The following is a 23623-nucleotide window of genomic DNA, read 5'->3' on the forward strand; positions in this document are numbered from 1 at the left end:
CACTGCACCGCCGGCAACGACGTCATCACCGTGCGCAGCGCCCCGGCTCCAACCTTGGGTTGTGAACCCTGACCTATCGCCGGACAATATGTCTAACAGGGTCAGGGGTCGTTCCTGCAGCCGTGGCGGCACCACTTAAAGGGCAGGTGTCGGGTGGTAACTTTTTATTTTGGCCAACTGCCAGCACCTGCCCCCTTCCCTCTTCGGGCTGTTGGCCGCGATCGCTCAGCCCGGCACTCCTCTTGATCCGACACCCCGCTCCCCAGTGGTCCAGCAGGGCCCCGGTGTGCGCAGTGCTAGGCCAATCCCCTTTAATCGAGGGGGGGGGGGTGGGGGGGGGGGAGGTCTGCTATGATGCGGTGCTATGTGCCGACGGGCGTGGCGCGGTTACACGAAGCACCGCGAAATTCACTGGTAGCGCCTCAAGAGGGGAGCGCTTCCAGTAGCACCCTGCCTCCTGCCTGGGGCGCTACCACTGAATTTAATGCACAGGGGCGCTAACTTTTTTCGGGTGCTAAAATTAGCCCCAACGACGTTAGCGACCCAAAGGGGGCATCACCGAATTTTCCCCCTAAGAGTCTAAATGGGCCGGAGGAGCAGAGGGATCCAGGGACACAGATACACAAATCACTAAAAGCAGCGACACAGGTTAATAAGGCCATTAAAAAAAAGCACTGGGCTACATTCGTAAAGGAGCCTCCTGTTCCGTGCCTAGGAGCTCTGAACCATGGCAGAGAGCGGCTGGGACACGTTTCTCACATGCCTCAAGATTACCCACACAGGGACTTTGCTGTCAGTGAAGAGAGACAAGAAAGACCAAAGTGCCATTTGCCCCTCTCAGTGTGGCCCTGAAGGACTGTGTCCAGGCTGGAGTTCTGTTCCCGCCGTACGATCCTCCCCCAGATTGTCCTTTCTGAGCTCCAGGCAGGTGATGCTAAACACTCAGGTGGGAAAGACAAAAATCTACAACAATGTGTTCAAAACAAAGCTGGTTTATTTGACATCTATCCAGAATATTAAACTGCAGCCCAGTTATAGGGGTTATTAACATCAGCAGAAACAAACCCCAACTGTCAGAATTAACATGGTTCAGTCCTGGATGTGATTAACTGCAGCAACAACAGCAGAATCCAACCCCTGCAGTCACTTGTGAACTCGCTGGTGTGTCAGCAGGTTGGATGAACGAGTGAATCCCTTCCCACACACGGAGCAGATGAATGGCCTCTCCCCAGTGTGAGTGCGCTGGTGTACAGTGAGCTCAAATGATCGCCTGAACCCAGTCCCGCAGTGAGAGCACCTGAACGGTCTCTCGTCAGTGTGAACACTTTGATGGGCCGTCAGTTCCCCAGAACTTTTATAGCACTTCCCACAGTCCGAGCATTTAAAGGGTCTCTCATCAGTGTGAACTCGCTGGTGTGTCAGCAGGTGGGATGAATTAGTGAATCCCTTCCCACACTCAGAGCAGGTGAACGGCCTCTCCCCAGTGTGAACTCGCTGGTGTATCAGCAGGTTGGATGAATGAATGAATCCCTTCCCACACTCAGTGCAGGTGAACGGCCTCTCCCCGGTGTGAATGCGCTGGTGTGTCTGAAGGCTAGATGACAGAGTGAATCCCTTCCCACACTCAGTGCAGGTGAATGGTCTCTCCCCGGTGTGAACACGCTGGTGTGTCAGCAGGTTGGAAGACTGAGTGAATCCCTTCCCACATTCAGAGCAGGTGAACGGCCTCTCCCCGGTGTGAATGCGCTTGTGTCTCGCTAGGCCAGAGGGTTGGCTGAAGCCTCGTCCACACACAGAACACGTGTACGGTTTCTCCCCGCTGTGAACGGTGCTTTTTGCTTCCATGTTCAGAGGCTGATGATATTCAGATCCGATGAGTCGAGTGACTGTCAGATCTTGACGTGATGTTTGGTTTGAGTTTCCTGTCTGTAAATCCTCCCCTTCTAATACCCTGTAAAATTAATATAAAACAGGGAGCGTGAGAGAGAACCCACAAGAAAACAAAGGCAGGTTGTGAAATTGAGCTCAGTGAACCTGGTCATTTGGTGGGCCGGCACTAGAAAAAAGTGACCATGAAAGCTGCTGGATTGTCATAAAAACCCAACTGGTTCACTGATGTCCTTCAGAGAAGGGAATCCACCACCTGGTCTGGGCCTACACAAGACTCTGGCCTCTATGGGAGGAGAGAGAGAGAGAGAGAGAGAGAGAGAGGTGGGAGGGGGCGAAGGAAAGCAACTTTATAGACCTGCAACTCGACCAGAACTTTGACAGAACATCCAAAACCCGCAACCTCCACCACCTAGAAGGACAAGGGCAGCTGTTGTATGGGAGCACCATCACCTCCAAGTTCCCCTCCAAGTCACACATCATCCTGACTCAGATATATTCATCGTTGCTGGGTCATAATCCTGGAACTCCTTACCAAACAACATTGTGGGAATACCTTCACCACACGGACTGCAGTAGTTCAAGAAGGCGACTCACCACCCCCTTCTCAACGGGAAACTGGGGATTGGCAATATTTGCTGCTCTTGCGAGCGACACCCACATCCCAAAAATAAATTAAAACAAATCTGTAGATGTAAACTGGATTAAAAGCCTGTACAGAAATACTTGTTCCTAAAACAATGCTCTTTTACATTGTACGGACAGTGTCTGTGTAACAACCTAATCTCTCCCAGAATCCACCTCCCTTGACAGTCTCACATTGGAAATTGTTGGGTCCTCCTGGGCTCAAGTACTGGGGGTTAAACCCAGCAGCTTCTCCTCCATCTCCACTCCAGCTCAAACTGAAACATACCAGCATAGAAACACAGAAGATAGGAGCAGGAGTAGGCCATTCGGCTTCTCGAGCCTGCTCCGCCATTCAATGCGATCATGGCTGATCATCCAAATTCAGTACCCGGTCCCTGCTTTCTCCCCATACCCCTTGATCCCTTTAGCTTCAAGAAATATATCCAACTCCTTCTTGAATATATTTCATGTATTGGCCTCTACTGCCATCTGTGGTAAAGAATTCCACAGGTTCACCACTCTCTGGGTGAAGAAATTCCTCCTCATTTCTGTACTAAATGGCTTACCCCTTATCCTTCGACTGTTACCCCTGGTTCTGGATTCACCGACCATCAGGAACATCCTTCCTCCATCTAGTCTGTCCAGTCCTGTCAGAATTTTATAAGTTTCAATGAGATCCCCTCTCATTCTTCTAAACTCCAGCGAGGACAAGCCCAATCGTCCCAATCTCTCCTCATACATCATTCCTGCCATCCCAGGTATCAGCCTGGTGAATCTTCGTTGAACTCCTTCCACGGCAAGAACATCCTTCCTCAGATAAGGTGACCAAAACTGCACACAATACTCAAGATGTGGTCTCACCAAGGCCCTGTACAACTGCAGCAAGACATCCTTGTTCCTGTACTCAAACCCTCTCGCTCCGAAGGCCAACATACCATTTGCCTTCTTAGCCACCTGCTGTACCTGCATGCTTACCTTCAGCGACTGGTGCACAGTGACACCCAGGTCTCGTTGCACTTCCCCTTCTCCCAATCTATTGCCATTCAGATAATAATCTGCCTTCTTGTTTTTGCCACAAAAGTGGATAACCTCACATTTATCCACGTTATATTGCATCTGCTATGCTTCTGCCCAATCACCCAACCTGTCCAAATCATCCTGTAGTTTCTTGGCATCCTCCTCACAGCACACACACCCACCCAGCTTTGTATCGTCTGCAAATTTGGAGATACTACATCTAGTTCCCTTGTCTAGATCATTAATATATATTGTGAATAGCTGGGGTCCAAGGGCTGATCCCTGTGGTACCCCACTAGTCACTGCCTGCCACTCGGAAAAAGACCCGTTTATTCCAACTCTTTGCTGTCTCTCTGCCAACCAGTTCTCTATCCAAGCCAATACCTTTCCCCCAATCCCAGGTGCCTTAATTTTACACACTAATCTCTTATGCGGGACCTTATCGAAAGCCTTCTGAAAGTCCAAATACACAACATCCACTGGTTCTCCCTTATCTATTTTACTAGTTACATCCTCAACAATGAAGCAACACAAAGACCTACACAGGCGGCCAGGTACCTACCTTCCGTCAGCCTGCAATAAAACTCTTCCCCACAGCCGCTGACTAATGGCGGCCGCAGCACCCACAATTCCCCGCGCCCAGAAACCGCTCTCTGCAATGCGCTGATTTCCCCGCTGAGAGTGCGCATGCTCCCCGGGGCTGCGGGCCATTCTGGGAGCCTGTCTCCTGTACTTTGTCCTGAGTCGGACTCAGTGGAACCAGCTGAAGAAACCGGGAAGCGGCGGCTCGGATGGGAGAGGCGCTGCACCCTGGGTTTCCTGGTGCCGGGGCCCTGGCCGCCCATCCGCCGGGCCCAGCCGCTCTGATTCTGATTGAGTTTTTGATGAAGTAACAGAGAGGGTTGATTGATGAGGGCAATGCGGTTAACGTGGTGTACATGGATTTCCAAAAGGCGTTCGACAAGTGCCACATAATAGGCTTGCCAGCAAAGCTGAAGCCCATGGAATAAAAGGGGCAGTGGCAGCATGGATACGAAATTGGCAAAGTGACAGAAAACAGAGAGCAGTGGTGAACGGTTGTTTTTCGGACTGGAGGAAGGTACACAGTGGTGTTCCCCAGGGGTCGGTACTAGGACCACTGCTTTACTTGATATATATTAATGACTTAGACTTGGGTGTACAGGGCACAATTTCAAAATATGCAGACACAAAACTTGGAAGTATAGTGAACAGTGAGGAGGATAGTGATAGATTTCAAGAGGACATAGACAGGCTGGTGGAATGGGCGGACACATGGGAGATGAAATTTAACGCAGAAAAGTGCGAAGTTATACATTTTGGTAGGAATAACCAAGTGAGGCAATATAAACTAAAGGGTACAATTCTAAAGTGTGTGCATGAACAGAGAGACCTGGGGGTATGTGTGCACAAATTGTTGAAGGTGGCAGGGCAGGTTGAGAAAGTGGTTAAAAAAGCGTGCGGGATCCTGGGCTTAATAAATAGAGGCATAGAGTCCAAAAGCAAGGAGGTTATGATGAACCTTTATAAAACACTGGTTCGGCCTCAACTGGAGTATTGTGTCCAATTCTGGGCACCGCACTTTAGGAAGGATGTGAAGGCCTTAGAGAAATTGCAGAAAAGATTTACAAGAACACGGCTTTCAAAAGGGAATTACATAGAAACATAGAAGATAGGAGCAGGAGTAGGCCATTCGGCCCCTCAAGCCTGCTCCGCCATTCAATGAGATTATGGCTGATCATCCAAATTCAGTACCCTGTCCCTGCCTTCTCACCATATCCCTTGATCCCTTTAGCCTTACGAAATATAACTAACTCCTTCTTGAATATATTTAATGAATTGGCCTCCACTGCTTTCTGTGGTAGAGAATTCCACAGGTTCACCACTCTCTGGGTGAAGAAATTCCTCCTCATCTGTCCTAAATGGCTTACCCCTTATCCTTGCACTGAGCCCTGGTTCTGGACTCACCGACCATCAGGAACATCCTTCCTGCATCTAGTCTATCTAGTCCTGCTGCAATTTTATAAGTTTCAATGAGATCCCCTCTTATTGTTCTAAACTCCAGCGAGTATAACCCCAATCGACCCAATCTCTCCTCATACATCATTCCTGCCATCCCAGGTATCAGTCTGGTGAATCTTCGCTGTACTCCCTCCATGGCAAGAACATCCTTCCTCAGATAAGGCGACCAAAACTGCACACAATACTCAAGGTGTGGTCTCACCAAGGCCCTGTAGAACTGCAGCAAGACATCCTTGTTCCTGTACTCAAACCCTCTCGCTACGAAGGCCAACATACCATTTGCCTTCTTAACTGCCTGCTGCACCTGCATGCTTACCTTCAGCGACTGGAGCACAAGGACACCTAGGTCTCGTTGCACTTCCCCTTCCCCCAATCTACTGCCGTTCAGATAATAATCTGCCTTCCTGTTTTTGCCACCAAAGTGGATAACCTCGCATTTATCCACATTATACTGCACCTGCCATGCTTCTGCCCAATCACCCAACCTGTCCAAATCATACTGGAGTTTCTCGGCATCCTCCTCACACACGCCCACCCAGCTTTGTGTCGTCTGCAAACTTGGAGATGTTACATCTAGTTCCCTCATCTAGATAATTTATATATGTTGTGAATAGCTGGGGTCCTAGGACCGATCCCTGCGGTACCCCACTAGTCACTGCCTGCCACTCAGAAAAAGTCCCGTTTATTCCAACTCTTTGCTTCCTGTCTGCCAACCAGTTCTCTATCCAAGTCAGTACCTTGCCCCCAATCCCATGTGCCTTAACTTTACACGCTAATCTCTTATACGGTACCTCATCGAAAGCCTTCTGAAAGTCCAAATACACCACATCCACTGGTTCTCCCTTATCTATTCTACCAGTTACATCCTCAAAAAATTCCAGTAGATTAGTCAAGCATGATTTACCTTTTGTAAATCCATGTAGACTTTGTCCGATCCTGTCACTGTTTTCCGAGTGCTCTGCTATTACATCTTTTGCAATGGACTCTAGCATTTTCCCCACTACCGATGTCAGGCTTACCGGTCTGTAAGTCCCCATTTCCTCTCTACCACCTTTTTTGAATAGTGGGCTAACATTAGCTACCCTCCAATCCATGGGTACGGTTCCAGAGTCTATCAAATGTTGGAAGATGACCAGCAATGCATCTACTATTTCTAGGGCCACTTCCTTAAGTACCCTAGGATGTAGATTATCAGGCCCTGGGGATTTATCGGCCTTCAATCCCGTCAATTTCCCCTAACACCATTTCCCTACAAATACTGATTTCTTTCAGTTCCTCCATCTCATTAGACCCTATGTTCCCCGACATCTCTGGGAGGTTATTTGTGTCCTCCTTTGTGAAGACAGAGCCAAAGTATGTATTTAATTGGTCTGCCTTTTCTTTGTTCCCCATTATAAATTCCCCTGATTCTGACTGCAAGGGACCTACGCTTGACTTCACCAATCCTTTTCTCTACACATATCTCGTTAGTTTTTATGTTCCCTGAAAGCTTACTCTCATACTCTATTTTCCCCCCTCTTAATTAATCCCTTTGTCATCCTTTGCTGAAGCCTAAACTGCTCCCAATCCTCAGGTTTATTACTTTTACTGGCCAATTTATATGTCCTCTCGTTGGATCTTATACTATCCCTAATTTCCCTTGTTTGCCACAGTTGAGTCACCTTTTTTGTTTTATTTTTATGCCAAACAGGGATGAACAAATTCTGTAGTTCATCCATGCCATCGTTGAATGTTTGCCATTGCCTATCCACCATCAACCCTTGGAGTAACATTCCCCAATCAATCCTACCCAACTCGCGCCTCATACCATCCTAGTTTCCTTTATTTAAATTCAGGACCCTAGTCTGAGTCAACTACTTCACTCTCCATCTTAAAGAAGAATTCGATCATATTATGATCGCTCTGACCCAAGGGGCCTCATACAACAAGATTGCTAATTAATCCTCTCTCATTACATAATACCCAGTCTAAGATGGCCTGATCTCTTGTTGGTTCCTCGACATATTGGTCCAGGAAATCATCCCGTATACACTCCAGGAATTGCTCCTCCATAGTATGGTTACTAATTTGGTTAGCCCAATCTATATGTAGATTAAAGTCACCCATGATAACTGCTGTGCCATTATTGCACGCGTCTCTAATATCCCATTTAATGCCATCCCCAACCTCCGCATTAATGTTTGAAGGTCTGTATAACACTCCCACTAACGTTTTCTGCCCCTTGGTATTTCTCAGCTCTACCCATACAGATTCCACATCATCAGAGCCAATATCCTTTTTCAATTGTGTTAATCTCCTCTTTAAAATGCAATGCTACCCCACCTCCTTTTCCTTTTGGCCTATCTTTCCTGAATATTGAATACCCCTGGATGTTGAGTTCCCAGCCTTGGCCACCCTGGAGCCATGGTTCCGTAATCCCAATCATCTCATATACGTTTACCTCTATTTGCGCAGCTAATTCATCCACCTTATTACGAATGCTCTTCACATGAAGACACAAGGCCTTCAGGCTTGTTTTTTTAACACTCTTACACCTTTTAGAATTATTATTTACTGTGGCTGTTTGATTTAAACCCATGATTTCTCTGACCACCACCTTTTTTTCTCCTTCCTGTCTTTTGCTTCTATCCTGGTTTCCCTTTCCTGTCTCCCTGCTCAGGTTCCCAACCCCCTGCCATTTTAGTTTAAACCCTCCCCCAGAGCACTAGCAAACACTCCCCCAGGACATCGGTCCCGGTCCTGCCCAGGTGCAAACCGTCCGGTTCGTACTGGTCCCACCTCCCCCTGAACCGGCTCCAATGTCCCAGGAATTTGAATCCCTTCCCCTTGCACCATTCCTCTAGCCACGTATTCATCTGAAATATCCTTCTATTTCTACTCTGACTAGTACGTGGCACTGGTAGCAATCCTGAGATTACTACCTTGGCGGTCCTATTTTTTAAATTTACCTCCTAACTCCCTATATTCAGCTTTTAGGACCTCATCCCGTTTTTTTACCTATATCGTTGGTACCTATATGCACCACAACAATTGGCTGTTCACCCTCCCCTTCCAAAATGTTCTGCAGCCGCTCAGAAACATCCTTGACCCTTGCACCAGGAAGGCAACATACCATCCTGGAGTCACGTTTGCAGCTGCAGAAACGCCTATCTATTCCCCTTACAATAGAATCCCCTATTACTATAGCTCTCCCACTCTTTTTCCTCCCGTCCTGTGCAGCAGAACCACCCACGGTGCCAGGAAGTTGGCTGCTGCTGCCTTCCCCTGATAAGCCATCCTCCCCAACAATATCCAAAGCGGCATATCTGAGAGGGGGATGGTCACAGGGGACCCCTGCACTACCTGCCTGGATAGAGAGTACAAATCTAAGATTAAATCAACAGTTAAGGCTAGAGGTTACAAAAATAAAAGGACAAAACTAAAGGCTCTGCATCTGAATGCACGTAGCATTCAAAACAAAACAGATGAACTGATAGCGCAAACAGGAATAAATAAGTATGATCTGATCGCCATTACAGAAACATGGCTGCAGGATGACATAGATTGGGACCTGAATATTGAAGAGTACGTGACATTTAGGAAGGACAGAAAGCTAGGAAAAGGTGGAGGGGTGGCTCTGTTAATTAATGATGGTATTAGCACAATAGAGAGGGATGACCTAAGTTCAGGAAACCAGGATGTAGAAGCGGTTTGGGTAGAGATGAGAAATGATAAAGGCAAGAAGTCACTTGTGGGAGTGGTGTACAGGCCCCCTCACAGTAACCACATGGTAGGATGGAGTATAAAGGAAGAAATAATGGGAGCTTGTCAGAAAGGTATGGCAATTATCATGGGGGATTTAATCTACATAGAGACCGGAAAAATCAGATCGGCAAAGGTAGCCTAAATGAGGAATTCATAGAATGTTTCCAGGATAGTTTCTTACAACAGCACGTTCTGGAGCCAACCAGAGAGCAGACTATACTAGACCTGGTATTGTGCAATGAGATAGGATTAAAGACCTCAGTGAAGGAGCCCCTAGGTAGCAGCGATCATAATATGATTGAATTTTACCTTCAGTTTGAGGGAGAGAAGAGTGGGTCCAAGACTAGTATTTTAAAATTAAATAAGGGCAATTACGAGGACATGAAAGCAGAGCTAGTTAAAGTGAACTGGCAAATTAGGTTAAGGGATAGGTCAATAGAGATGCAGTGGCAGACATTTAAGGGGATATTTCAGAATACACAGAATATACACATTCCAACGAGAAAGAAAAATTCCAAGGGGAGGACCCACCATCCGTGGTTAACTAAAAAAATTAACAATAGCATCCAACTTAAAGAAAAAGCATATAATTGCGCAAAGATGGCTGGCAGGTCAGAAGATAGGACAGAATATAAAAAACAGCAAAGAGTGACTAAAAGATTAATAACGAGAAAAATTAGAGTACGAGAGAAAGCTAGCTAGAAATATAAAAACAGATAGCAAGAGCTTCTATTGATATTTAATAAAGAAAAGATTTAACAAAGTGAGTGTTGGTCCAATAAAAAAAGTGTCAGGGAATTTTAAATGGAAAATAAGGAGATGGCAGTTGAATTGTACAGGTATTTTGTATCGGTCTTCACCATAGAGGATACAAGTAACATCCCAGAAATAGCTGTAAATCAGGAAACGGAAGGGAGGGAGGAACCAGTGTGTGTCTGAGTCAATGGGACTCTCTCTGACCTTTCCCCCCAGTCGATCTCTGGAAGCTCTTTGAATCGGGAGAGTTCTCTCCAGTTGGTGCTCTCACAATCCTGCGTTGGTTCACCTGCTGTCGTTCCTCAGTCTGCAATCCCTGTTTACTCTCGGCTGTGGACCTTTCTCAATCACTCAGTCTTTCACCGGGAGATCTAATTATGGCAGGACTGAAAATAACAACATGAATAGTGTGAAGTAATGTAATGTAGGCTTTTCTTCAGCTTAATAAAAATAAAAGTTTGGGTCCGAGTGCTTCTGTCTGATGTTGTCCCTTGTCTCAGATCCCCGCCACGCCTTCCTGGGCTTCCAGCAAATCACCAAAGTTCTGGATAGAAATGTACAATTTCCCTGTGCTTTAGGCAAACCGAAGCTGGGGCCATCTTTCCCAGGTAAGACACTGTCTGATCTCACTGGGCAGATCCTCCCCGGGTTACACACTGTCTGATCTCACTGGGCCCACCCTCCCCGGGTTACACACCGTCTGATCTCACTGGGCCCATCCTCCCCGGGTTACACACCGTCTGATCACACTGGGTCCATCCTCCCCGGGTTACACACTGTCTGATCTCACTGGGCCCATCCTCCCCGGGTTACACACCATCTGATCACACTGGGCCCATCCTCCCCAGGTAACACAGTCTGATCTCACTGGACCCATCCTCCCTGGGTTACACACCGTCTGATCACACTGGGCCCATCCTCCCCGGGTAACACAGTCTGATCTCACTGGGCCCATCCTCCCCGGGTTACACACTGTCTGATCTCACTGGGCCCATCCTCCCCGGGTTACACACTGTCTGATCTCACTGGGCCCATCCTCCCTGGGTTACACACCGTCTAATCACACTGGGCCCATCCTCCCCGGGTAACACACTGTCTGATCTCACTAGGCCCATCCTCCCCGGGTTACACACTGTCTGATCTCACTGGGCCCATCCTCCCTGGGTTACACACCGTCTGATCACACTGGGCCCATCCTCCCCGGGTAACACACTGTCTGATCTCACTAGGCCCATCCTCCCTGGGTTACACACTGTTTGATCTCACTGGGCCCATCCTCCCCGGGTTACACACTGTCTGATCTCACTGGGCCCATCCTCCCCGGGTTACACGCTGTCTGATCTCACTGGGCCCATCCTCCCCGGGTAACACAGTCTGATCTCACTGGGCCCATCCTCCCCGGGTTACACACTGTCTGATCTCACTGGGCCCATCCTCCCCGGGTTACACACTGTCTGATCTCACTGGGCTCATCCTCCCCGGGTTACACACTGTCTGATCTCAGTGGACCCATCCTCCCCGGGTAACACAGTCTGATCTCACTGGACCCATCCTCCCCGGGTTACACACTGTCTGATCTCACTGGGCCCATCCTCCCCGGGTTACACACTGCCTGATCTCACTGGGCCCATCCTCCCCGGGTTACACACTGTCTGATCACACTGGACCCATCCTCCCCAGGTTACACACTGTCTGATCACACTGGGCCCATCCTCCCCGGGTTACACAATCATAGAAATTTATGGCATAGAAGGCCGCCATTCGGCCCATCTTGTCCAAGCCGGCTGACAAAGATCTATCCACTCTAATCCCACTTTCCAGCACTTGGTCCGTAGCCTGGTAGCTTACGGCACTTCAAGTGCATATCCAAGCAATTTTTAAACGTGATGAGGTTCTCTGCCTCTAGCACACTTTCAGGCAGTGAGTTCCAGACCTCCACCACCCTCTGGGTGTAAAAAACTCACCTCAAAGACCCTCTAACCCTTTGGCCATCTGCTTTAAATCTATGCCCCCCTGATTATTGACCCTTCTGCTAAGGGAAATAGTCTTTCCTATCCACTCTATCTAGGCCCCTAATAATTTGATACACCTCAATCGAGTCTCCCCTTGGCCTTCTCTGTTCCAAAGAAAACATCCCCAGCCTATCCAATCTTTCCACATAGCAAAAATTCCCCAGCCCAGGCAAAATCCCCGTAAGTCTCCTCTGCACCCTCTGTAATGCAATCACATCCTTCCTGTAATGTGTTGACCAGAACTGCACGCAGTATTCTAGCTGCGGCCTAGCTATACAGTTCACGCATTACCTCCCAGCTCTTCTATTCTATGCCTCGGCTAGTAAAGACCTTTCTCCCCTGTCCATCCACTAGAGGGTGCAGAGCAGATGTAATTTTTTTCACCCAGAGGGTGGTGGGGGTCTGGAACTCACTGTCTGAAAGGATGGTCGAGGCAGAGACCCTCAGCACATTTAAAAAGTACTTGGGTGTACACTTGAAGAGCCGTAACCTACAGGGCTGTGGAGCAAGAGTCTGCAGGACGGGTTCATAGAAACATAGAAGATAGGAGCAGGAGTAGGCCATTCGGCCCTTCGAGCCTGCTCCGCCATTCAACGAGATCATGGCTGATCATCCAAACCCTAGCACCCAGTCCCTACACTGACAGCCATCCACCCAAGCCCTATCCCCGTAACCCCACGTATTTAATCCCCCCTAACAGTAAGGGTCAATTTTTATCATGGCCAATCAACCTAACCCGCACATCTTTGGACTGTGGGAGGAAACCGGAGCACCCGGAGGAAACCCACGCAAACACGGGGAGAATGTGCAAACTCCACACAGACGGTCACCCGAGGCCGGATTTGAACCCGGGTCCCTGGCGCTGTGAGGCAACAGTGCTAACCACTATGCCACCGTGCTGCCCATGGAATCCATTCGGGACAGTTTCCTGGAACAAAATGTCATGGAACCAACAATGTTAGAACTTGTATTGTGTAATAAGACAGGGTTAATTAGCAATCTCATAGTAAAGGATCCTCTGGGGCAGAGTGATCATAATATGTTAGAACTTCACATTAATTTTGAGAGTGACTTGCCTAAGTCCGAAACTAGTGTCTTAAACTTAAATAAAGCCAATGCCATTAGGTATGAGGGGCGAGTTGGCTGAGGTAGATTGGAAAAATAGATTAAAAGGTATGGCGGTAGATAAGCAGTGGCTAGCATTTAAAGAAATATTTCATAATTCTCAACTAAAATACATTCCATTGAGAAACAAACTCCACGGGAAGTGATCCAACCATGGCTAACTAAAGAAGGTAAGGATAGCATTAGATTGAAAGAAGCTTATAATGTTGCAAAGAATAATAGGAAGCCTGAGGATTGAGAGTTTCAGAAACCAGCAAAGACTGACCAAAAATTGATAAAAGGGAAAAAATGCAATGACAGAAAACGAGCAAGAAATCTAAAAGCAGATTGTAAGATTTCCTACAAGTAAGTAGGAAGGAAGAGAGTAGCAAAAGTAAACATTGGTCCCTTCGAGGCTGAGACAGGAGAAATGATTATGGGGAATAAGGAAATGGCAGAAACGTTAAACAAGTATTTTGTATCTGTCTTCACAGTAGAAGACACAAAAAGCACACCAAAAATGGTGGGGAACCAAGGGTCTGATGAGGGTGAGGAACTTAACGTAATTCATATACAGGAAACTATGTGCTATCCGGAGGTGAGCTATCCGGCAATCTGGAGCCACCGGCAAAAATCAGCCGCCGTTTTTTATTCTTTTTGTTTGTTTTTTTTGCTTTGTTTGAACAGTCAAGCTGTGCAACGTCTGTAGCTATAGCAACAGCTTCATATACAGAGCTTGCAGGCCACACCCGAGTGTTTAGAAGCTGTTGCTAAGCAACAGTGTTTGTTGTCAAATACAGATAAGAATCTCCGTATCTCTCAACATTAACTCTGGAGAGTACGGCAGTTTTGAGGCAATGGCAGCAGCTCGGTCCTGTGGGTGCCGGATAGCACAAAGTTTCCTGTAAGTAGAGAAAAAGTACTAGAGAATCTAACAGGACTGAAAACTGACAAATCCCCTGGACCCGACGGCCTACATCCTAGGGTTGTAAAAGAGGTGGCTGAAGAGATAGTGGATACATTGGTTTTGATCTTCCAAAATTCCCCAGATTCTGGAATGGTCCCAGCGGATTGGAAGGTCACAAATGTAACACCGCTATTCCAGAAAGGAGGGAAGAGAGAAAACAGGGCACTACAGTCCAGTTAGCCCGACATCAGTCATTCGGAAAACACTGGAATCCAGTGTTAAGGAAGTGGTATCAGGGCACTTAGAAAAATCATAACATGATTAGGCAGAGTCAACATGGTTTTATGAAAGGGAAATCATGTTTGACAAATTTATTAGAGTTTTTTGATGATGTTACTAGCAGGGTAGATAAAGGGGAACCAGTGGATGTAGTATATTTGGATTTCCAAAGGCATTCGATAAGGTGTCACATAAAAGGTTATTGCACAAGATTCTGGCTCATGGGGTTGGGGGTAATATAGTAGCATGGATCAAGGATTGGTTACCAGACAGAAAACAGACAGTAGGGATAAACGGATCTTTTTCAGGTTGGCAGGCTGTAACTAGTGGGGTGCTGCAAGGATCAGTGTTGGGGCCTCAGCTATTTACAATCTATATTAATGACCTGGATGAAGGGACAATGTGTCATGTATCCAAGTTTGCTGATGATACAAATCTAGGTGGGACAGTAAGCGGTGAGAACACAAAGATTGCAAAGGGATATAGATAGACTAAGTGAGTGGGCAGTAAGGTGGCAGATGGAGTGTAATATGGGGAAATGTGAGGTTATTCACTTTGGTAGGAAGAATAGAAAAACAGAATATTTTTTAAATGGTGAGAAACTTTCAAATGTTGGTGTTCAGAAAGATTTGGGTGTCCTCGTACCAGAAACACAGAAAGCTAGAGTGCAGGTACAGCAAGCAATAAGGAAGGCAAGTGGCATGTTGGCCTTTATTGCAAGGGGGTTGGAGTATAAGAGTAAGGAAGTCTTGCTCGAATTGTACAGGGCCTTGGTGAGACCACACCTGGAGTACTGTGCACAGTTTTGGTCTCCTTATCCAAGGAAGGATATACTTGCCTTGGAGGCGGTGCAATGAAGGTTCACTAGATTGATTCCTGGGATGAGGGGGCTGTCCTATGAGGAGAGATTGTGTAGAATAGGCCTATACACTCTGGAGTTTAGAAGAATGAGAGGTGATCTCATTGAAACATGCAAGATTCTGAAGGGGATTGACAGGGTAGATGCTGAGAGGTTGTTTCCCCTGGCTGGTGTGTCTAGAACTAGGGGGCATAGTCTCAGAACGTGGACCACTTTCCATACCTTGGGAGCCTACTGTCAACAAGGACAGACGTCGATGACGAAGTCCAACACCGCCTTTAGTGTGCCAGTGCAGCCTTCGGTCGCCTGAGGAAGAGAGTGTTTGAAGACCAAGACCTCAATCCCGGCACTAAGCTCATGGTCTACAGAGCAGCAGTGATACCCGCCCTGCTGTATGCCTCAGAGACATGGACCATGTACAGCATGCACCTCAAAGCACTGGAGAGGTACCACCAACGCTGCCTCTGCAAGATCCTGCCAATCCATTGGCAGGATAGGCGCACCAACATCGGTGTGCTCGCTCAGGCCAACATCCCCAGCATCGAAGCTTTGACCACACTCGATCAGCTCCGATGGACGGGTCACATTGTCCGCATGCCCGATACGAGACTCCCAAAACAAGCGCTCTACTCGGAGCTCCGGCACGGCAAGAGAGCCCCAGGTGGGCAGAGGAAACACTTCAAGGACACCCTCAAAGCCTCCTTGAAAAAGTGTAACATCCCCACCGACACCTGGGAATCCCTGGCCCAAGACCGCACAAAGTGGAGGAGAAGAATCCGGGAAGGCGCCGAACACCTCGAGTCTCTTGGCCGGGAGCAAGCGGAAGACAAGCGCAGGCAGCACACGTCAACCCAAGAACCCCCCCCCGCTGCCGCCTGCCCGCTTCGACCCAATGTTCCCAGAGATTGCCTGAGAGAGGCCGGCGTTGCTGTAAATGTCGGAGATTCTCTGTTCCACACTCACCGCACCATCCGCCGCTCCTCAGTCCCGCCGCCATTTTATCTCCTTCCTCAAAGCGGAGCCTCATCCGGGGACTGCGAGCAGTACCGAGCATGCGCACTGCGGACACAGCGCGCGCTTAAATTCCCTCACTGAGTCCGTCTCTTCTATTAGCTGCGACTCCTAGATTGACAGCTGCGCTCACCAATCGCAGCCCGCAACGCCTCCTTGCCCCGCCCACTGTGTTAAAAGGCCGCCGCCAGCTCCGGGGTCACGTGGCTCCCGATCGGCCGTTCAACCGCCTCATCGCGCGAGTGACGTCATAGCCCCGCCCACCGGCAAGCCCTTGTTGCCCAAGGCGCCGGCCGACTGCTGTCCCTTCTCCCCGGGCGGGCGGGCGGCGGCTGTCCTTCCCCCGGGGGGGGGGGGGGGGCCGTGGGACTCCTCTCTAACTCTGTTCTCCAACTGCTCCTCCCCGCTCCAGGCTGCGGTTTTATAGCAGCCGCCGGCCCCGCCCAGCCCAGCCCAGCCGCGCCTTCTGATTGGCTGAAAACCCGGCAAATCTCCGCCTCTGATTGGCGCGTTTTTCAATCCGCTCCAACCTCGGACACCAACGAAAAAGGCGGCTTATAGAATAAGAGCTCGTCTGTGAATCAGACTCGTTATTGTTAAAGTGATGGCCCTCTGTGGGACTGAATATTAACCAGTTATTAAAATCATTGCATCTGTGGGACTGAATAATAATCATTATTGTTAAAATCATTGCATCTGTGGGATTGAATAATAATCATTATTGTTAAAACCATTGCATCTGTGGGACTGAATAATAATCATTATTGTTTAAATTATTGCATCTGTGGGATTGAATAATAATCATTATTGTTTAAATTATTGCATCTGTGGATTGAATAATAATCATTATTGTTTAAATTATTGCATCTGTGGGATTGAATAATAATCATTATTGTTTAAATTATTGCATCTGTGGGACTGAATAATAATCATTATTGTTTAAATTATTGCATCTGTGGATTGAATAATAATCATTATTGTTTAAATTATTGCATCTGTGGGATTGAATAATAATTGTTAAAATTATGGTATCTGGGACTGAATAATAATTAAAACTATGGCATTTGTGAGACTAAATAATAATCATTACTGCTAAAGATTGTCATCTGTGGGACTAAATAATCATTTTAATTAAAATTATAGCGTCTGTGGGACTGAATAATCATTAAAATGGCATCTGTGAGATTGAATAATTCATTATTAAATTGTGAATTATGGCAAATTGATCCTTTAAAATTACTGGTTCCTGAATTGACAGATTTAATTTCATTTTAGCTTTTCAGCGACCTGCTTATAAATGAGTGCTTTGTACAAAACAGGGCAGTGACAATGCATCATTTTGTTATATATTTGTTAAATTTCAATCTATTTTCTATTAACGATATACTGTATTACAAAAACACACCAGCAAAATCTGAACATACGACAAAAAAATGAAAGTGAGGGTTAAATAAAGAAAGGATGATAAAACATTTTTTTAAAGAGTTTCGTTCTTTATGCTGTCCATATTTCAAATGTCATTCGTCAAATGAAAATAAATAGTCCCTTCTGGATCTGGTGAGTGGCTCTGAAAAGAGCCTTTGGGTTGAGTTTTTAAGGTGGGAGGAACGAGAGGCTTTATTTACAGCTGGTGTATTTGGTGACAGTTTTCGTCCCCTCCGAGACGGCGTGCTTGGCCAGTTCCCCGGGCAGCAGGAGGCGGACGGCGGTCTGGATCTCCCGGCCGGGAGGAGATGGTCCGGCGTGCTTGGCCAGTTCCCCGGGCAGCAGGAGGCGGACGGCGGTCTGGATCTCCCGGCTGGGAGGAGATGGTCCGGCGTGCTTGGCCAGTTCCCCGGGCAGCAGGAGGCGGACGGCGGTCTGGATCTCCCGGCCGGGAGGAGATGGTCTGGCGTTTGGTGCACTCTTTTGGTTGGTGCTTAAACAAATTGACTGTAAATTAACAAAAGTTCAAATAAAACTTAAACAAATCAAATTAAAATTTGGTGGTCCGGGTTGATGATGCACTCCAGTCCCCGCGCCACCCACCAGTCGCGGAAGTACTCAAGCGTGCCGGCGGACACCACGTGCTCCATCTCCAGGGCCACCCGGGCGCGAACATGGCCGCGGAAGAGAGGCAGGCAATCTGGCTGGACGACCCACTCGACCGCCCGCTGCCTGGACCAATTGATGGCTTTTTTAGCCAGGCCCAGGAGCAGGCCTACAAGGAGGTCCTCCAACCTGCCCGCTCCCCTCCGCACCGGGTGGCCGTAGATCAAGAGCGTGGGACTGAAGTGCAACCAAAAATCGAGGAGCAGCCCCTTCAGGTAATGAAAGAGGGGCTGCAACCTCTCACACTCCATATATACGTGGAACACTGACTCCTCCAGGCATGGCGTTTGGTGTAATGGATCAGGCGGGAGGCCTCGCAGGACTCTGAGTGATTGATAGGGAATAAGGCGGACGTCGACCCTTTATACCAGAGGGGAGAAGAAGCTCTCCCGGTTTACCCTTACACAGTCATTCAGGTGAAATCTTCAGTTCGGGTGGATATAAGTCCCGTAGCAGTAATTGAAGAAGAAAAAGGTGTCTCCGTGTCCCAACCACCTTTGTAAGGATATGAAGGGATACGGAGCTAAGGTGGGTACATGGAGTTGAGGTACAGATCAGCCATGATCTAATTGAATGGCAGAGCAGACTGGAAGGGCTGAATGGCCAACTCCTGTTCCTATGTCACCAACATTTCACAACTCAGCGAACACCACCTAAAACACATTGTCTGGCTGTTCCTTCATTGAAGAGCAATCTTAGGTTGTCAGGTGTTTTGGGATGTCCAGAGGATTTGAAAGGCACTATATAATTTGAAGTCGTGGCATGGGAGAGCTTGTAAACACCCGAGGGGTTTTGAATTCACAGGAGAGCGGATGTTTGAGAAGACCACATCCTATCAATAGCGATAATCAGAGGGCTGCCTACCGCAAGTTTGGGCAGAGATCATGCACATTAGATCTGCGGCCGCCGTGCCCAAGAAGATCCAACAGGCAATAAGCAGCATTTTCATTTCAATGCGTTGATGCAGCAGGTCATGTCATTTAGATGTCGATGCTGTTTTGTGGCCTTTACCCCATAGGTTCTATTAATTTCGGCCATGGTCACGGAGCTGTACTTTTGAAAATAAACATTTGAAAGGATCACCTGCAACTTCCATTCTCAAGCGTTGTGTTGAATGTTGCTGATAGGTTGTGGGGCTACTCATCGATCTGGGTCTGCACAATCACACACTGGTTCTTGGTGACCAAATCCTATTACCTGGGATGTTGGGAAGTCCCAAACATTTCACCAGTACGTTGGAGACCACATTCTAAAATTCCATGTGTTTATAAGTAGGGCCACCTGGTTTATGGTGCCTGAATTTTAGTACCACGTTTTGTAGGAATTTCCCCAGCATTTTGGAGGTTGTATTCTGCGATACCATCCGTTTCTTTACGTTAAAAAATGTAAATTGGTGGTCTTGACAAAGACAATCTCAGCTCGGCTATTAAAAGTGTATCGGAAGCACACAATGGAAGCGAAAATAGCTCATTACTGTTGTTTCAACGTTGATTCTTACACATTCAAGTGGCGAAGACGACTGACCTACCGAAATCGTGTCACTAACTAACAGAATTTAAATGCTATCTACAAGGCATCGCCGCAACCGCAGGAGTTCATAAAGACGTTTATAGTTTCACGATATGCCCATTGCAATAAATACTTGCAGCAACAATCATCAGCTGCACGGCAGGATTTGATATCAACCATTTATAATTTTCAGATAGTCTCATTGCTGAAGCGAGAAATATAACAAAATGAACAATTTGAGGCAAAAGCTGCGGTTGCGGAGCTGGCCGAGGACTGTTGAAAGTGGTGCCCAGGCTGAGGACTCCTGGTCTTCCGATTCTCCCGCCCTACAATCTATCACAGCTCTGCTGCTGTCAATTTAACCACCTTTAAAATAGGAGTTAAAAACCAATATTGGTTCATATATTGTATTATTCCTGGAAGGTATACTTCAGGAATTAAAACTCAATCGAATTTTTAATAATTTCCAGTATTGTAATGGGGAAATAATTGGTTTTCTATTTTTCAATAAGGATGATTTTGGTCTTATACCATCGGGTCAATTACAATGTTCCTTTTTTCACACACCCAACCCTCCGGTCCGGCTCTTTGTGAATGTTTGTTGTGGCTCTGAAAAGAGCTGTTTGATATTGAAGGTCTTCATCCTCTGATTGGTCTCCCCTTTAGGAGCTGTCCTCTTGCTCTGAGCAAACTTGGCTTTCTTTCTCCGACAGGGAGGTCTCCTCCTGAGCGGGGGTTTGGGCCGCTTCCTGCTCCGGTTGTTTGGCCAGCTTGCTCGCCTTTGCACGCTGGCGTTTGCCTTTCCCTTCGGCCCTGGCCGCCTTCCTCCCCTTGGGTTTGCGGGCGGTGACCTTCCTGGCGGCGCCCTGTTTCTTGGTCTTCCTGGGCGAGCCTCTGCTGCTGGGCGCCGCATTCCTGACCACACCTTGCTTCATCCTCCTCCTCCTCCTCCTCCTTTCCCTGGTGGCGGCGGCGGGCTCCCTCTTGGGTTTCTCCTCCTCCTCCCGGTCGCCCCACCTCTTGCTGAGCCTGAAGGAGCCCGAGGCACCGGTGCCGGTGGGCTGCAGCAGTGAGCCTTTGGTCACCAGGCTCCGGGCCGCCTGGTGGACCCACCAGTTGTTTCTGGCCACGTCGTAGCCGCGGCCCGAGAGGACCTACTTGAGAGCCGAGAGCCCCCGGCACTCCTTGCTGGCCGCCACCGCCTCCAGGGTCTGCTGGGACACGGTGGCGCCGCGTCCCCTGGCCGGGGGTGCAGTCCTGGTCTTCCTCCTGGTGTTCCTGGCAGGGAGAGTGTCGGCCATGGCTTGGGCTGGGACCTGTTCTCTCTCTCTCTCTCTATCTCAGTGTGTGTTGGGGGATGAAGAGTTTCCAGCAGCCGGCGCTATTTAACCAGGCGAACCAGACGCTGCAGAGCCAAAGGTCTCATCTCCTGAAAAATGCCCTCCAACAAAACACAAAACAAAGTCGCCTTCTTTCCTAAGCGTGTATCACCTCAGAGCGATGATATATCCCCAGAGACTTTCTCTCTCGCTCTTTACGGAGGTCACTGACCATCATCAAAGACCCTACCCACCCCAGCCACAGTCTGTTCGCCCTCCTGCCATCTGGGAGACGCTACAGATGCATTCGCACCCGAACGACCAGATTTAGGAACAGCTTCTTTCCCAGGGCTGTCATCCTACTGATCTCCACAAATAAACTCTAAAGCCTGCACATCTGCCAATGCACTTTATTATGTTTATGTTTATGTATTACAAGCCAAATGAATGTTGAATGTTAAATGTCTTAATCTAAATGTACACTCTCGGGAGCCGCAAGCCTACATTTCGTTGTACTGCACTTGTGCACTAACAATGACAATAAAGTTGATTATTATTATTATTATTAAGTTCTTCTGAATCTTATGTTTTTTTCATGTATCTTTAGCTCAACTCTCTGTAAAGACTTGAGCGTCTCTTCATCTCTTTCCCCCATGAAGCATCTTGGGACGTGTTTCGACCTTAAATGTCGTTTGTAAATGCGAGTTGTGCAGATTTCTTGATCTGGGGAAATGTGTCCGTCTTATCTCCTACTCCAAGTCGCGGTCTCAATGATTTCTTGTCTCCAAGTTCTCCCCTTCCCTGTACAAAACAAAGGTCTTCCTGAACCGAAATGTGGCGTCACTGAACATTAATGCTTGAGCTACCTCCCATTTTACCCGCTTTTTTCCACAATATTGGCGGTCCGGCAACATTGATCTTCGCTGTACACCTGGGTTTCAATATCAAGAGTAAATTCTTCAACTGGCAGGGAAGAGCCTTGGTTTCAACCGAAATCCTTGTTCACGGAGTTATTGAGCGCCGATTGCCCCCTTCCCCGTGAATTCCCCAATCCCTTCTGGGACTTATAATCAAAAGTAAGAAATGCGAATTAAAACAGCTTTCATAAATAGAACGCACCACATGTAGATGGATGAACCGGACGATTAATTTGGCAATTCATTGCATTAACATACAGCCTAACAGAAGTATTTGTTCAGGGGTCTCGGTTTTGTTTTATAGCTCCGTTTTAAGGCTTTGTGAAGTGGCTCTTAAAAGAGCCGTTTGGTGATTTAATTGCAGGTTTTATTTTGGGAGGGGGACTCTACTTGGAGCTGGTGTATTTGGTGACCGCCTTGGTCCCCTCCGAGAAGGCGTGCTTGGCCAGTTCCCCGGGCAGCAGGAGACGGACAGCGGGCTGGATCTCCCGGGAGGAGATGGTCTGGTGTTTGGTGTAATGGATCAGGCGGGAGGCCTCGCAGGCAATGCGCTCGAAGATGTCGGTGACGAACGAGTTGATGACACTCATGACCTTGGAGGAGATGCCGGTGTCCGGTCGGGGTGGACCTGCTTCAGCACCTTGTAGATGTAGATGCTGTAACTCTGCTTCCTGCTCCTCCTGTGCTTCCTGTACCCTCTCCTGGTCATTTTCATGGCGGTTTTCTTTGAGCCCTTCTTGGAGACGGCGCCCTTGGCACCGGCTGTGGTGGAACTGGTGGAAACAGCAGCAGCAGTCGGCATGGCAAGCCCTTCAATTCCTTCTCCACCTCGACTGGTTAATAAAAACACAAAGCAACATCGAAATGGAGCCCGCAACCCCTCCTTTATATACACTGCTTTATCCTAATGACGGATGCCCAATTGTCTATTCCAATTGGTTGATCCTTGACACATCACATGTTCAGGCTGCACAAATCACAGTCACCTATCAAGTTTTTTTTGCCGGAAGCCGCTGCCACGCAAGGAATGGGGAAACCTTAATTTGCTGGAACAAAACCCCGAAGCTATATATATATATATAAAATCTCATACTCTCATGTGACACGTCCACAGTAAATGTCTGATGCGAAATAAATTCATTCGAGCCACAACAATTCTGGAACTCCCCATAATATACAAATTAGACAGGTCCCAGAAACTACAAAAGAGATTGTCTAAGAAAAAAATATATGCGCTTAATCGCTTCTGTTTAAGAAAGGCCACTGCAATATTAGTTATTTACTGAAACCCTTATGGCATAGTACACAAATGCTGAACCTGAGGCAATTTATTTGGTATTTAAAAAGATTCTCGGGATGTAGGCATCGCTGGCAAGGCCAGATTTTATTGCCCATCCCTAGTTGCCCCTGAGGAGGTGGTGAGCTGCCCCCTTGAACCGCTGCAGTCCGACTGGTGAAGGTACTCCCACAGTGCTGTTAGGGAGGGAGTTCCAGGATTTTGACCCAGCGACGATGAAGGATCGGCCGATATATTTCTAAGTCAG

At 47.8% G+C, this 23623-nt stretch overlaps 2 protein-coding genes and 1 pseudogene across 3 annotated transcripts in view; 1 reads left to right on the forward strand and 2 right to left on the reverse strand.

The window, feature by feature from the left end:
* LOC147091941 (uncharacterized) overlaps positions 1-23623 on the forward strand; it is a 142674-nt gene that overhangs the window by 64815 nt on the left and 54236 nt on the right. The gene's annotated exons all lie outside the window — the stretch shown is intronic.
* Positions 977-16599, reverse strand: LOC147091943 (uncharacterized). Of its 2 annotated transcripts, XM_085976946.1 has the most exons (3): positions 16196-16599; positions 10276-10457; positions 977-1951 (listed from the first exon to the last, which is right to left on the reverse strand). In XM_085976946.1, the coding sequence occupies exon 3, from the start codon at positions 1843-1845 to the stop codon at positions 1144-1146; it is 702 nt and encodes a 233-aa protein (XP_085833072.1). In that variant the 5' UTR covers positions 1846-1951; positions 10276-10457; positions 16196-16599; the 3' UTR covers positions 977-1143. The 2 variants fall into 2 exon arrangements, with proteins under 2 accessions (XP_085833072.1, XP_085833071.1); XM_085976945.1 differs by lacking the exon at positions 10276-10457.
* LOC147091944 (histone H2B type 1-A-like) lies at positions 22307-22947 on the reverse strand (annotated as a pseudogene).

Source organism: Somniosus microcephalus, unplaced genomic scaffold (genome assembly GCF_052327205.1).
Source record: "Somniosus microcephalus isolate GS21.2 unplaced genomic scaffold, FLI_Smic_1.0 unresolved_chr3, whole genome shotgun sequence".
NCBI classification, from domain to species: domain Eukaryota; kingdom Metazoa; phylum Chordata; class Chondrichthyes; order Squaliformes; family Somniosidae; genus Somniosus; species Somniosus microcephalus.